At 36.6% G+C, this 13,073-nt stretch overlaps 1 protein-coding gene across 2 annotated transcripts in view; it reads right to left on the bottom strand.

The window, feature by feature from the left end:
- The window catches only part of LOC127418752 (nuclear factor of activated T-cells, cytoplasmic 2-like), a 55,654-nt gene that overhangs the window by 23,553 nt on the left and 19,028 nt on the right, over positions 1–13,073 (bottom strand). Inside the window, exons 6-9 of one of the 2 annotated variants that reach the window (XM_051659529.1) lie at positions 10,474–10,614; positions 556–611; positions 323–455; positions 108–146 (exon numbers count right to left, since the gene is read on the bottom strand). In XM_051659529.1, coding sequence (XP_051515489.1) covers positions 108–146; positions 323–455; positions 556–611; positions 10,474–10,614 — 369 coding nt within the window. The remainder of the gene's footprint in view (positions 1–107; positions 147–322; positions 456–555; positions 612–10,473; positions 10,615–13,073) is intronic. The other variant, XM_051659530.1, reaches the window with a different exon arrangement.

Below are 13,073 nucleotides of genomic sequence, written 5' to 3'. Positions count from 1 at the left end.
ACTACTTTATGGACACTAAACTGCAAAAATCTTAAAGGTACAGTAGCAAAAATAGCCCTAAAGGTATAGTTCACATAAAAATTAAAATTCTGTCTTTACTAACTTACCCTCCTGTTGTTCCAAACCTGTATGATATACTTTTTTTTCTGTAGAACACAAAATGAGACACCATTCACTTTTATTGTATGGAAAAAAAGATGCAATCAAAGTGAATTATGACTGAGGCTAACATTCAACCAAATATCTCCTTTTTTGCTCCACAGAAAAAAGAATTTTTGGGTGAAATATCCCTTTAAGAGCTTTATCAGATATACTTGTGTACCTGGTAGAGGTGTGTAGGTGAAATGTTGAGGCTGACTGCGCTTCCGTTTTCCATTGATTACATAGAAGTTGACTTTAGCAGGATGGCAAATGGATGGGTCTCTGTATGGAGGTACCTCAATGAACAGCATGCTCTGTTAAAGAGACAATCATTTTGTTAACTGATTCAATAGACAGTGTACATAGTATGAACAGGTAGTTCAGCCATTCACATAATGCAGCCGTTGGACTTACCGCTTGGCTTTTGTCTTTGTCAACAGTGGCTTCCAATTCCCAAATTTGTTGGCCATCTGGAAGAAAAAGGATGTAAAGAGGTTTGTTAATCAAACTGATTAAAATAGAGCTGCTGAAGTTAACTTTTAAGATTAATTAAATATGTTTAACTCTTTTAAATTTAATTCAGTTAACACATTGGTATTTCATTATTTTATCAGCATAACAATTTGAGTCAAAATTAAATTGCAAAATTAACATGAATTTCAAGACAAATTGCATCTCCTATAGTCACAAAAAGTAGTATCTATATATTGTATATCTCAACAAGTGCTAAGCCTCCAAAATTAACAACACAAAGCCTGAAACTGTGAACTGAATCTCCAGCAGGATTGTTACACTAGCAACTAATATAACTCATTACACAGCTCTCTGGAATACTCTATTCTGATTGGTCAATGGCACCATCTAGCAGTCTGATATTTCCCTGTAACAACCGCACATCCACATATCAGACCGCTCATCCAGTATTTGCGAGCCATCTTTCCTGATTCTTTGATCACTCATTCACTACAAGTAACTAATAAAATAATTTCAAATCAAATCAATGTTTCATGTGCATTTATATGGTTATTTGGCAAGTCTTGTAATAAGATGCATTATGAGCAGTCAGACGTTCATTAATTACAAAATAAAAACCAACATAACTCTGACACAAGGTGGATTTCAGCTGTTCAGCGATTTATTTCTTCTCACATAATTACAAAGTTTCAATGCAAATTTATATTTCATGTCCATTTATTTGTTTATTTGGCAAGTAGTCTTGTAATAGGCTGAATAATGAGGAGTGAGATGGTCATTTTTTTAAATAAACACCAACAGAACTCTGACCCAAACCGGAGGTGGATTTCAGCGATTTCTTTCATCACATAATTACATAATTTCAACGCAAATTAGTAGCCTTGTAATAAGCGGGATAATGTGTCAGCTGGTTGTTATTGCAAAATAAACCCCTTCAAGGTGATACAAGTCCCCTTCGCATCGGGTTCCTGATCACCCTGTCAAGGTTTATTTTGTGATAACAACTGGCTGACTGTCGATTATCCCTTACATATCTTACCAGCAAAAGAAGTGCAGTTAAAACCCAATGTTTCAAAAGTATAGCCAAAAGACATAAACATTATAAGTGATAACATGATTTTAGTTTAAACATATCTGTGTAAAGTTATTTCCAATACCGGGATTACAGGATTTCACTGTCATGAAAACAAAGTTGTAATACTGGATATAACTTTACACAGATGAAGTTGGCAAACAATTTTATCTCAATAAAAGCATGTGAACATGTATAATGATTTTGTCTTGTGGCTATACATTGTGTATTTTAACGTTTATGGACTGGCCCCATTCACTTCCATTGTAAGTGCCTTCCTGTGACTTCGACTTTTGCCTTTTTGTTAATAAACGTGGGACAAGTTGAAATTATTTTTTACAGTAATCAACATTATGCTACAAATGCTGCTGATTGAGCTTAACTTGTGTTGAACCCGGAACATTCCTTTAACATTTTAAGCAAGTGTCACATTTAAATTCACTTAAACTAGTAAAAACTATTTCTCAGTCAAAAAACAATGTGTGAGACAAACCCTCTCGCACGTACTCGTACATACTCATACATGTTCAAAGTTCAATGAGTTGTTTGGGGAAAAACAAGTTTGGCCAGCCGGCTTCGTTGTTCCTTAAAATGTGATGTTTTGACCTTTGTCATTGCAACACATTGCTTCTTCCCCTGTTCTTGATGACTCAACTCTGCAGCTCTATTATGACAGGTAAAAGTGGGCGAGAACTTTTGGGTTCATCTGTCATTGCCACTGTAAGCCATAGTGGTACATGCATAATCCTTCGCCTACTGACTAGTTCCCATAAAATAGAGATCACACATGGTGCAAAATGATTACATCTGTACTCACACTTACTTACTCAAACATCACTGCTCACCTCATGACAGGGCAGTCGAAACAGACTACTGGTACATGCCCATCTAGTGTTAAAGACAAGTTTTATAGAAGCGCCCGTAGGAAATACAAATCACAAATGAGAGCTCTTAAATATCTCAGTTTCTTCTAGACAGCAATGATATTTAAGAAATAACTAAGACTTTTGTTTAAGTCTCCTGTGACTGTCTTATGAGAAAAGACCCACATGTGTCTCCACAGTTGGACTACAGCGTTCACATGACATTTTAAAAAGACAAATTATTGTTTTTGTCCCACTGAAATCTGAAATCAAACTTTTAAAGTGCTTATAAATGTACCGAAAGTCTCAAACTGTGCTCAGATTTGCCAAGTTATCCAATTCTGTGATTAAAAGTCAGAGATTTTGATATGATCTTCACATTTAAATTCTCCAAATGAAACACAAAGTTGACAGAGCAACTTCTGCTGCAATAAAAATTTCCTGAGTGGTTTAGACTGAATCAACATCTGTGTTCATCATCGCCTAAAGATGTTAAAATGGAAGCAAAAGGAGAAATAACAAATAGACACAAATGCGACCATTTTTGGTCTACAATAAGAATAGAGCTATAAAATTATTGGATAACAGTTCAGATTTCAGTGAGGCACTTACAATAGAAGTGAATGGGGCCAATCCTTAAATGTTAAAATACTATTTCAAAAGTACAAGATGTAAACAATATGGGTGTTAACATTTTCTGGGTAAAATTATATGCAATTTAACAACTTTGTTGCTATGACGACGTAACGCCTTAAACCCTGTAATCCTAGCAAAAGTTTATTTAAACAACTTTACAGCTTAAATAATACATGACATTTAACAGAAGAATTAATGTAAAAGCTTTTATAACATTATAAGCTTCACATTTCTTCCTCCAAAACTTGGCCACATTCACTTTTATTGCAAGCTCAGCTTTTGGGCATGGCATGCATACATACACAGAATCACAAATTCGAAGAAGTAATCTAATATTAAAATTATCTTCAAACCAGAACAAAATATAACATCCCAACCGAATTAGTGATTAGACAAGGAGTGATTTTACTCTGTATATTGGCAGCATGTGGGAAACCCCTTATTGGCCTTCAAATGAGACACATGTGGCTCAAATGAGTCAGCACTAGTGAGGGGGATTCCACAAGCAGTGCCAGGACCACGTCTTTAAAACGGCTTTAAGATCAAACTGCTCTGTTTCCCCCACGACAGGTGATGAGTTTTTCTTCCTTGGCCGTTCTACTTGTTTGCAGTTTGTTCCAAAATCTCCTTCATCGAGATCCCGTGGGTTTGTTTTTTCTCTTTCTTATAATAAGTTATAGAGGCTTTGAGTGTGGAAGCCCAGCTTGGCGCATATACACAAGAGCAAAATCAGTAAGAGCCAGCCAAACTCTGGCCAAAGACAGCTGTGTCTTATTTCAAAGGGATTTCACAGTCAAACTACTCCAGAACATTCAGTCAAATTGGGGAAACCCTCCAAAACAAAAGCAATATCTCTTTCTGGTCTTCTGTGTTTCACATTAGGGGAAGAAATGCAGGAAATAACCACATGCAGTGGCCCCAAGAAGTATTTGGACACTTAAACCACTCTTACATGAATGTTATTGCATTAGATAACAAAATATGTATGATGCTAAACGTTTTCTCAGAACTAATTGAATTTTTCTGAGCCATTTTTGTGATTACCTTTAAAGGTAAGTTTAAGTGAATGTATGAATTAATTTCTACTTTTATTGCAATAAATGCAACTTGGTGTGAATTTGTTTTTAAGTATAGCTTAAAGCTGAAGTGTGTAATTTCTGCACCACTAGTCTCATCAAATGAAATTGCAAATATATGTTTTCAAACAGGTTTCCTGAACACTCCCCCGTTTGCCATTTATCGGCCAAACGGAAGTCTTGCCCCAAACTAACGCTATTAGTTGAGCCAATGTTGCTTTGTCATGTTGGTAGGGATGCTCAAAAAATAGAACAATGTTTTGACAGCACCACATAGACCCTGTTTACACCTGGTATTAAGATGTATTTTGGCGGATCGGATCACAAGTGGACTGGTGAAACGTCACTGTTTATACCTGGTCGTAATATGCGTCTCTGTTGACTACTTGCTTTTGAATTTGCTGGGCGATAAAACAATATTAATATTTATCAGAAAAAAAATCCTCAATATCGATGATAAACTTTTGAGTAATTTTCGATATTTTCCCTATGTTCTACATCTAGACGGACCAGGTACATGTTAGTAAAACTTGAGCAGTTCGGCAAAGTTATACACGCAACTAGCTAATTGAATTGCCCAGTGTACAAAGGTGCCTGGATTTGTTCCTTCCATCACAAGAAATTACTTCTTGTAATGTTTATTGGCAGTTGGCAATGCAGCTTACGGTGCATTACCACCAACAACTGAGCTGTAGTGTGGAGCATCACAAGAAAGTCTTTCAGTGGAGTCAAACATCCATTGAAGATGATCAAACTGAATAATTTAATGACACTCCTTATGTAGGATTAAATCCTAAACTGAGTTAACTTCTTGAACTGTGAATTAAAAGGTAGCTTACCCTGTGGAGTTTACTTGTAAACAAACAAGTTATGTTTACATTCATTCTTGAGGTCTAACAAACGTGCGGAATGCATTTCCTTTCCTATTAATGGTATTAAATATATACATGGTGATAAATATCGACATCGAACAATATAATATAATATAATATAATATAATATAATATAATATAATATATATATATATGATCAAATTTTTGGCCATATTGACCAGCCCTGCTCTGATTTCATGAAGACATACAATAATGGTTAAATCAGTGTATCACTACATGATAATAAAGTGCAAAAGAAGAAAAAGAAAGCAGGGGGGAAAACAATGCACCATTTCTCCCAATTATACTTGCATTTAATTTGAGCATAAATTTAAATTTAAGTATAAATTTAATTTAATCATGACGTTTAGAGAATATTAGTGGAATCATTTTTTATTTATTTTTTTATCCCCTTTTCTCCCAATTTGGAATGCCCAATTCCCACTACTTAGTAGGTCCTCGTGGTGGCGTGGTTACTCACCTCAATCCGGGTGGCAGAGGACAAATCTCAGTTGTCTCCGCTTCTGAGACTGTCAATCCGCACATTTTATTACGTTGCTCATTGTGCATGACACCGCGGAGACTCCGCACGTGGAGGCTCATGCTATTCTCCGCGATCCAGGCACAACTTACCACGCGCCCCATTGAGAGCGAGAACCACTAATCGCGACCACGAGGAGGTTAACCCAGGTGACTCTACCCTTCCTAGCAACCGGGCCAATTTGGTTGCTTAGGAGACCTGGCTGGAGTCATCTAGCACACCCTGGATTTGAACTTGCGACTCCAGGGGTGGTAGTCAGCTTAAATACTCGCTGAGCTACCCAGGCCCTGGAATACTTGTTTTAACTGAGCTTCAAATGTGTGCTTTTCTTTTGTGTCGCTGCATGTTGATATCAGACACACTGAAAACGTTTTGTGAAGTCTTGTGCATGTATTTGCATGCGCTTTGTTATTTCCTTTCAAAACCATGCGTAACCGGCAAGATTTAAAACTCTTGTTGAGTTGTATGGATTACCTTTATGCTGCCTTTATGTCCTTTTTGGAGCTTGAAAGTTTTAGACCCCACTGACTTGCATTGAATGGATTTAGTGTTGTTCCATTTCAAAGAGATCGGCCAAAATTCATCTTAATACTGGGTGTAAGCAGTTAGACTTCCTTGCGCTTGTAAGAGTAATCGAGCTTCAGATCATGATCATGCCAAGGAGACTGCAGATGTCAAGATTAATAGTGAAAAAGGAGTTATATTTTGGTCTGTCTCCCACCCAAAGCAACATATCGCTTCAGAAGACATGGATTAAACCACTGGAGTCATATGGATTACATTTATGCTGCCTTTATGTGCTTTTTAGAGCTTAAAAGTTTTAGACCCCATTGACTTGCATTGTATTGACACACAGTATACACATCATATCACTTTCAAAAAAACCTTTGTTTTTGTTAGGTAGAGGAAAGAATGTCATACAAGTTTAAGTAGTGATGAGAGAATAATAATCTTTGGGTGAACTATTCCTTTAAGTGTTCAAATACTTTTGGGGGGCGGATTTTATATTGAGAAGGAAAAAAGAGTGAATGCATTGAAGGGTCAGGAAGACAGAAAGAGAACTCATGTAAATCAACATAGAACAGTTACCTGAAAGTGGACTCTATGAGTCACAGCTAAACTCTGATAGACTAAACATCTTATGGACGTGTGTCCTGGCCAGCACTTAAAACACCTCTTAGATCAATAAACAGAACCTAGCATTTTCCCAAAACACACCGTACATCAATAAAGCACACTGTAAACAGCAGTGCAGAAACAAACAACATTCAAACACAATGGAAAAAAGACAGAGATAAAGAACAACTAACAACAACACAGACTTTGATGGTTGAAGTGCCACTTTCTAATCTCGCAGCTGTGACAGGATTTTATTTGCAAGCAAAACTGCCAGTTGCCACCTGTCCAAAGCTGAAAATGGTGTTAATAAGAGCAAGTAGTCATTGCACACACACAATCCATCTGCTGCTTATCATGCATGAATGATCACAGTGTGTGTGTGCGTGTTGGGTGGGGGGGGTCATAACACCTGCAGGCAACAGGCAACAGGCTCTGTCGCTAACAACACAAAAACTTCTCGACACACATTTGATTAACATACTAAACACGCTTCCCCCAAGTCTGTCGAATAAATGGCTTAGAACTTTCACATTTTTAAGGACATTTTAGATCTAAAAACTGCCCTGTAGGGGGCCTGGGTAGCTTAGCGAGTAAAGACGCTGACTACCACCCCTGAAGTCGCGAGTTCGAATCCAGTGTGCGCTGAGTGACTCCAGCCAGGTCTCCTAAGCAACCAAATTGGCCCAGTTGCTAGGGAGGGTAGAGTCACATGTACTAACCTCCTCGTGGTCACTATAATGTGGTTCTCGCTCTCAATGGGGTGCGTGGTGAGTTGTGCGTGGATGCAGCGAAGAATAGCGTGAAGCCTCCACACGCGCTACATCTCCGTGGTAACACGCTCAACAAGCCACGTGATAAGATGCACGCATTGACGGTCTCAGACGCGGAGGCAACTGAGATTCATCCTCTGCCACCCAGATTGAGGCAAGTCACTACGCCACCATGATGACTTAGTGCACATTGGGAACTGGGCATTCCAAATTGTGGAGAAAAAGGGGAGAAAAAAAAAAAAAGAAAAAAAAAATGCCCTGTGCATGCACCTAGAGGAAAATATTCTGTTCCGGAAGTAAAAATCCCATTCATTTTCTCCAAAGGTGAATTGATTTTTAATGATAACTTATAAACCTTTAAAAACAAACCTACCATGAGCTCAAAGGTTGTTAATCAATGGTATATGCTTCTTCTGAAGCCATCAGTCCAAATAATTTCAAACACATTTATACGAGAAAATCCACCAATCAGAGAATCGCAGCAAACAAACCTTATCAAAAGAGCTCTGCAGCGACTGCCCACTTCCATGACCCACTGCATATGACGAATTCGAGTCTCCCTACTAAATATATTTGCATATATCTGAATATTTTTCATAAAATTAAAATATATTGTTTCTGGACTTATAATCAACAACTTTAAATCCATAGTATAATATTTTTCCAATGTTTTTAACTTGATTACATCATTCACCTCGTACGTGGTTGGTTTGGTTCATGGATTAAAACTCTAGGATTTTATGAAATTCCTATAGAATATACAGTATGAATGGGAAAAATTGTTTGGTGAAAAAGTGAGCGGGCACTGTTGCTCTATTACACAGCTTGCTGGAATACTTGATTCTGGTTGGTTAATTGCATAAATCTACTTTGTCAAATATTGTTGTATAGTGACCACTAAACTGTCTACTGTAGACCGTTGTTCCAGGCAACTAATTTTTTACATAGCTGTGCTAGTTTCTTGTCTCTCTTGCTTAATAACATTATTTTAACTCAAATCAATATCAAATGTCCATTCATTTATTTATTTGGTAAATAGACATGTAATTTATCATGAATTTGACTTTTATGACTCATTGTTCATACTGTGATTTCATGTATCTGGTGAAAATGTTTTGAATGGATTGAAAAGAGGTGGTTCGCTTTACAAATTGATGTGGATTGAACTTTGTGGTCACCATTTATGTAATGACATACAATATAATAAAAGTGCCAGATGAACAACTTGGATCAACTTTGAATTTTTTGTATACATATGGGCAGTATCAAAAAATCAGGATGTATCTAGAAAGGTTCTCATTTTTGTTTAACATTTTTGATGTCCTGTCACAAACTTGCTGGTGTTTTAGCAATTAGCAAACCAGCTGATGTGCACATTTACATGTATATTGTTCATAGTAGACACTATAAAATGGTTTGTCGAATACCTTTTTCTTTAATATTACTCATTTCCTATTGAAACAGACTGAATGGGACATATCGAAAAGCTTGTAAAAAACTTTTAAAAAATAGCCAATAGCCTTTGGTTTAATACACACAACCTGACCATGATTTGCTACTTGCTATTGCTAGTCAGTTTCAGATGGCATTAGGGGAAGGGACATTCTCATTCAAGAGAGTATTTTATTGGACAAAAATGTGTATTCACCCCTCTGAGCAGGAAATTATGTTATTCATATTTTTTTTTTTTTTTTTACTATTTTCCTTAAAGATAAAGACTGTACATTTTAATTGTGTAAATCTGCTATAAGTTCATTTTGTAAACTTTTAGGCATATAGATGGCCTTAAAGCTACCAGACATGGACTATACGCCACAAAACTAAAATTTTGATTACTTAAAGTAGACTTCAAATAAAAATAACGCTAAAAAAAGAAAAAAATCTGTCACTGTCACCTCATGAAAATGCGTGAAACCGATAAGTGTCTTGTGCTGTCCACTGTCATACACGAAGTTGCAATCCCAGATCGAGTTGGTGTAATTATGTAGTTTTAGAAGTTGCTCAACCCAAGAACCTCATTCTGTTTGTCTAGGACAAAACAATGACTCTTGAATTAGGAAATAAAAACGTGTGTTCACTGTGTCTTTTTCGTCCACTATGCATTATTTTATACAACACAAAAGATGTGCTCTACATGTGTATGTCACTGAACACAAAAGTGGCACACTCATCAACAGAAGCACCAACCATACGCTGAACCAACAACAAAAGAAGGACGGTGTTTGCCACTTATCTCCAAAATAATGCAAATTGTTGATGGGTAAATTGCCAGCTCTCGGTGTGAGTCAGATAAAACACACAATAAGCACAAAAACAGGTGCCATAAGAGAAATAGTAGAAGCGACAAACAAGTGTGCAACATGAAATGAAAATAGTAAGACCTGGCAGTTTAAACATTTAGTGGCTTATAGACCATGTCTGTTATCTTTGAGGTCACCTACTGTATATGCTAGTGTACTCCTTAAAGTTGACAAAATAAACTTTCAGCAAATATACGCATTTAAAACATAGAAAGAGTCTTTCTCTTCCAAGAAAATGGACCAAAAATATTGACAACGTCATCTCCTGCTCTGTGACATATTCAGATTTTTGTCGAATAAAATGCTCTCCATACTACATGAAAGAAAGCTATACAGTATGGGCTTGGAAAAGCAACAGGGTGAGTAAATGATGACAGAATTTTCATTTTGGGGTAATCTGTTACTTCAAAAAATTTAAATAACAATATAAACGCAGAGAGCAAACATCTATGACTCAATGCAGCACAAAACTCTCATTAGCAGTAAAATAAGTATTTATTTCTATAGATTCTTTCAGGTCAAGATGAACTTTATCCTTTACAATAAGCACAGAATTTCTAAAAAAAAAAACTTTTGTCTTATCGGTATCTAGTATCAGTCAGCACTTACCATGAGTCTTCTCTGTGAAGATCACTTTTGAATCAGAGCTGAAGTTCTGGCCGGTGAGTATCATCTGCTGACCTCCAAGAACCGAACAAGAGTTCATGTCCTGTTTCTCCACCATGGGCAGCTCGTGGGCTGATCTCTGAGCTACAGGAGCATCGATAAACAGAGAACAATTTATACATTATAAACAAACAAATTTATGTTGTATCATGTCAGTCCAAATTTTATTAGTAGTAATAATAAGTAGCTTTTTTGTGCTAAAGATTGACTGGCCTCAATTGATGGGATTTTGGTTGGAGGGTTGTGTAAAAATTAAAACACAAGTTAAAAAACTTCTGATATTTAAACAATATTTTTGTTTGACGTTTATATAAAATATGAGGTTGCTGGTAACTCAAATGCCACAGGTCTGATCCTTAGTGAGGGTGATTCATGAAATTGAGAATTATTCAGGCCTCCTAAAATAGAGCGCTAAATTGCACATCCAAATTTTCAGCCGTCTTGGTTCTGGAAGTATTTTTCCCATAATTATTATTTTTTTTTTTTTCATAGAGTTTACATAAAATCTTTCAAGTTCCAAGCCATGAACCAAACCAACCAGCTCCGAGGTGAATCACAACATTACAAACTCTGATTTAAAGCAAACAATTATAAAAAATATTTTATTAAGACTGTGTACTTACTGTTTTTCATGAGGGAATGATCTACAATCCCATGAAGCATTGCGAATGACGTAATCAAATTAAAAATGCTGGAAAAATCTAAAACTATCGTTTTAAGTTGTTAATAGTAAGAATAGAAACAGACCTTATTCACGCTAGCACCATCTTTAATTTTTAATGGGAATGACAACGAGGCTGTGAGGGATAGATGTACAGCATCTTGAATGGGCTATACTGCAGTTTAAAGTGTTTTTAGATCGTTCCACAGACAAAACATTGAAAAAAATATCTTTCCAAGGACAGTCAGTAGTCAAAAAACTCCAGACATCATGAGTTGTGGAAAATCAGTTGTGACCTAGGAGCTTTTTACAGCTTTATACCATGCGAGCAATTGAAGAGATGGTAAGTCTATCCCTCACAGTCTCGTTTTCATTCCCATTAAAAATCAAAGATGGCGCTACTGTGAATAAGGTCATTGGCAAATATATACCAGTAGGTAGTTTAAAAGTGTAGGGGGATCAACTGGATTGCGTCATTCAGGCTCTAAAATCAGTAAGTGACTTTGGATAAAAAAAGGTATCTGTCAAATGAAAAATAATAATAATAATAATAATAATAATAATAAATTATTATGGTCTTATTATCTGGTAGAGCATGACGCTAATAACGCTAAGGTCAAGGGTTCGATTCCCAGGGAATGCACATACTGATAAAATGTATAACTTGATTGTATTGTAAGTCGTTTTGGATAAAAGTGTCAGCTAAATGAATAAATGTAATTTAAAATATTTTCAGATAACTTGGTGGTCTAGCTCATTAGCGCCTGCAGCTGTATGGCCGTACGCACTGTGCGTACTATGAGCGCTCCGACTGAATATTTACTCTCAGAATATTTCACCAATCACGAAATGTGTCCTGTATTTCTGTTGGTTGTTTAAAAGAACTAGTAATGGCAAATTTGCGAATGAATAATTGTTTTGGATCGGTTCTTTTCAGTGAATTGGCCAAACGGGCTTGTAAAACGGTCTGAATCGATTCGTGATTCAGTACAATTCGTTCCGACCACTCTCTCACTGAACCATTTGGAGCAGTTTCTCACACAATAAAACGGGATATTTACGAATACAGAGAACAAACAGCGCTGGAAACAGTGGAAATGTACCAACAATCAATTGAAACAAAAGGCGGTCTTTTTGAGAGTTAACTTTGAGAAACTTGAGCTAGTGCTGTGGCATGTGAAAAAGGGGCTGATCAAACTGAACGTATTTTTGCATCCGCTCGTGCTGTTTTTCAATCGTTTTCCATTTAAACATTCGCTAGATGGATGTCTTTTGACAACTGCGTCACGTTTCACTGTGTTTTTAGCGTCTCTCATGAGAGCACTGCATTTTTATACGCTGTGTCATGTTAAAAAGAATTTCTTCAACTGATAAAAACGCATCTCGAGACACCTGCATTCTGCTCTATTCATTGTGGTGTGTTTTGCTTTTTTAGCGCGAAAACACATCTGTCTGAATGGTTACTGGAAGAAATGCTTTAGCCAATAGTTACATGAATGCTACTCATACTCAAGAAAACAAATGCTTATCTCAAAGTCACCAGAATTGAACTCTTTGGTGTTGTTCTTTGCACACACTAAACAATCTCCTGGGGGAGCATGCCCCCGGACCCCCCTAGATATAAGGTTTATTAGGCAGATTTCTGTGCGTACCCTCAGATTAAATCCTGCAGGCGCCCCTGGTCTAGCTTAGTGGTTAAAGACCGATAACACAAATAATGCTACAACTCTCAAGTTAGTATGCAAGACATACAACAGATCATGTTGCAATTATACTGTATCTTAGCTCAGGAAATTCAAGGTCATAAATTAAAATATTTTTTGCATTAAAATTAAGGGGAAATTAGTTTAAATTAATTTGCTTTAGCCAAATTGACATTAAG

The sequence above is a fragment of the Myxocyprinus asiaticus genome, chromosome 28 (assembly GCF_019703515.2).
Source record: "Myxocyprinus asiaticus isolate MX2 ecotype Aquarium Trade chromosome 28, UBuf_Myxa_2, whole genome shotgun sequence".
Lineage (NCBI taxonomy): Eukaryota > Metazoa > Chordata > Actinopteri > Cypriniformes > Catostomidae > Myxocyprinus > Myxocyprinus asiaticus.
The sequence above is the reverse complement of the archived record's forward strand: the minus strand, read 5'-3'. Positions and strand labels throughout refer to the sequence as shown.